General features: G+C 45.2%; 1 protein-coding gene across 1 annotated transcript; it reads right to left on the reverse strand.

Moving 5' to 3' along the window:
• Window positions 1-632: 632 nt before the first annotated feature.
• CCDC70 (coiled-coil domain containing 70) lies at window positions 633-1565 on the reverse strand. Its single transcript, XM_070955393.1, has one exon. It carries the CDS (start codon window positions 1563-1565, stop codon window positions 633-635), a length of 933 nt encoding a protein of 310 aa, XP_070811494.1.
• Between the last annotated feature and the right edge of the window lie 217 nt (window positions 1566-1782).

Genomic DNA, 1782 nt, shown 5'->3' on the forward strand with positions numbered 1-1782 from the left:
GGGATATCCAGGTGGAGGAGAGCTACATCCTCCCTGACTGTCCCTCCTTTTAGTATCTCTTTTCCTCTGCTGAGCAAACTTTCAGTGGTTCTTCCAGTTCATTGTATTAACATTGGGAGCCTCTTGTTGTTGTTGTTTTTTTCCAAGCTGCTCTGACTGCTTTTTAAGTAGCAAAGTGGGGAACAAATATTTTAAATGAATAAATAATTGTGCTTTATTTAAATTTTGTGTATACGCATTGTAAGCCACTTTAGGGGAAACCCTGCTCAAAGAAAGACAAATCTTAAACATGTGAAAGGAGGAGCCTGCGTTCTCTCTCTCTCTCTGAGTAGAACAACATCTGGGTGGGTTTCTGTTTTTTTTAAACAAAGAGCAGGAAGATAGAATTATCCATCGGGTAGCATTTTTGAAATTAGACCTGTAGACTAGTCAGGCTGTTTCTTTCTCTCCCTCTCCCTCCCTCCCTTTCTCTGTCTCTCTCAGAGATTTCCACCAAAAGCACAGAAGCAACCACATGGAGTTCCATCAAGATTTTATTCAGTTGTTGATGGCAAAGGAGCCCTTTTGTGCAGGCCAGAGTTCAATGTCTAGGAGATGTCCTCACTTGTGTCATCCTGACCAATGGAATCTTTTCACCCTTGCTTGTCTTCTTCGGTGACACTGTCGTGGTCACCATCAGCCCCATTCCCCACCACTTCGATTCCTAACTCATGGGGCACTTCTTCTGGAAAACCATTGAGTTGCTTCCATATGGAATACTTGGCATCCCAGAGAGCTTCCACCATGTCCCACATCCTGCCTTTTTCTTCTTGGAGAGCTTGGTCATTGTCTCGGAGCGCTATGTATTCATTCCAAAGGCTCATTTTGTCCCTGGAGATGGCCATGTCTTCTTCCCAAAAGGTCTTGTCCTTCTTCCAAAAGGCTTTACATTCCTTCCAAAAGGCCTTATTCTTCTCTTCCACCGTCTCCATCTTCTCCTGCAGGGCTTTGTTCTTCTCGCGCATCCCCTTGTTTGCTTCCTGGACCTCCTTGTTCTTCAACTGAAAAGACTTGATGACATTGCGGAAGGATTCATTTCTTTCTTCCAAGGAGGAAATCTCCTCCTCCACCTTTCTGATCTTCTCCTGGAAAGTTTCTATCTTCTCTTGAAAGACACTCACCTTCTTTCGGACATCTGACTTTTGGGAGTGGAACAGCTTCATCTCTTCCATGAAAACCCAGTTCTCTTCTAAGAAGTCCTTGATCTGATCCAAGAAGGACTTGTTATTGTGCTTGAAAACATGGATCTCTCCCCATAAAGCTTTGATTTTGTTGTCGTCTTGGAAGCTCCTGATCTCCCCTCTTAGCTCCCTGCACCTCTCCCAGAGCCCCCTGATGTCTTCGTGCAGGCCCTTTTTCTCCTCCTTCAGATTGCGCTGGACCATCTCCTTCTGCAAGGCTGGAAAGGGGGTGACATGGTGCCAGCTCTCCTCTTGGCCAGACATTGGGGAATGGGCAGTGGGGCTGCTGTCACAAGAATCTGCATGACTCAGAGACAAGTCCAGCTTCTTCTTCCGGTGATCCATTTGACCAAAGCTAGAAGCAACGACAGAAAAAGGAGTTAAAGAGAGAGTTCAGGCTTCCTGTCCCTAGATGGGGCCTTTGTGAAATTTGGAGAGCTTTTAGAGAAATTGATTCGCCCATATTCTGTGGGACCACAAACGAGGTGAAGAAATGAGAAAGATCCTTTTGCCTCCATTTAGAAAATCCTCATAACAGAAAATGTGGATCACCTGTCATGCT

This window comes from Pituophis catenifer, unplaced genomic scaffold (assembly GCF_029215685.1).
Source record: "Pituophis catenifer annectens isolate HBS135680 unplaced genomic scaffold, rPitCat1.0.hap2 SCAF_16, whole genome shotgun sequence".
NCBI lineage: Eukaryota > Metazoa > Chordata > Lepidosauria > Squamata > Colubridae > Pituophis > Pituophis catenifer.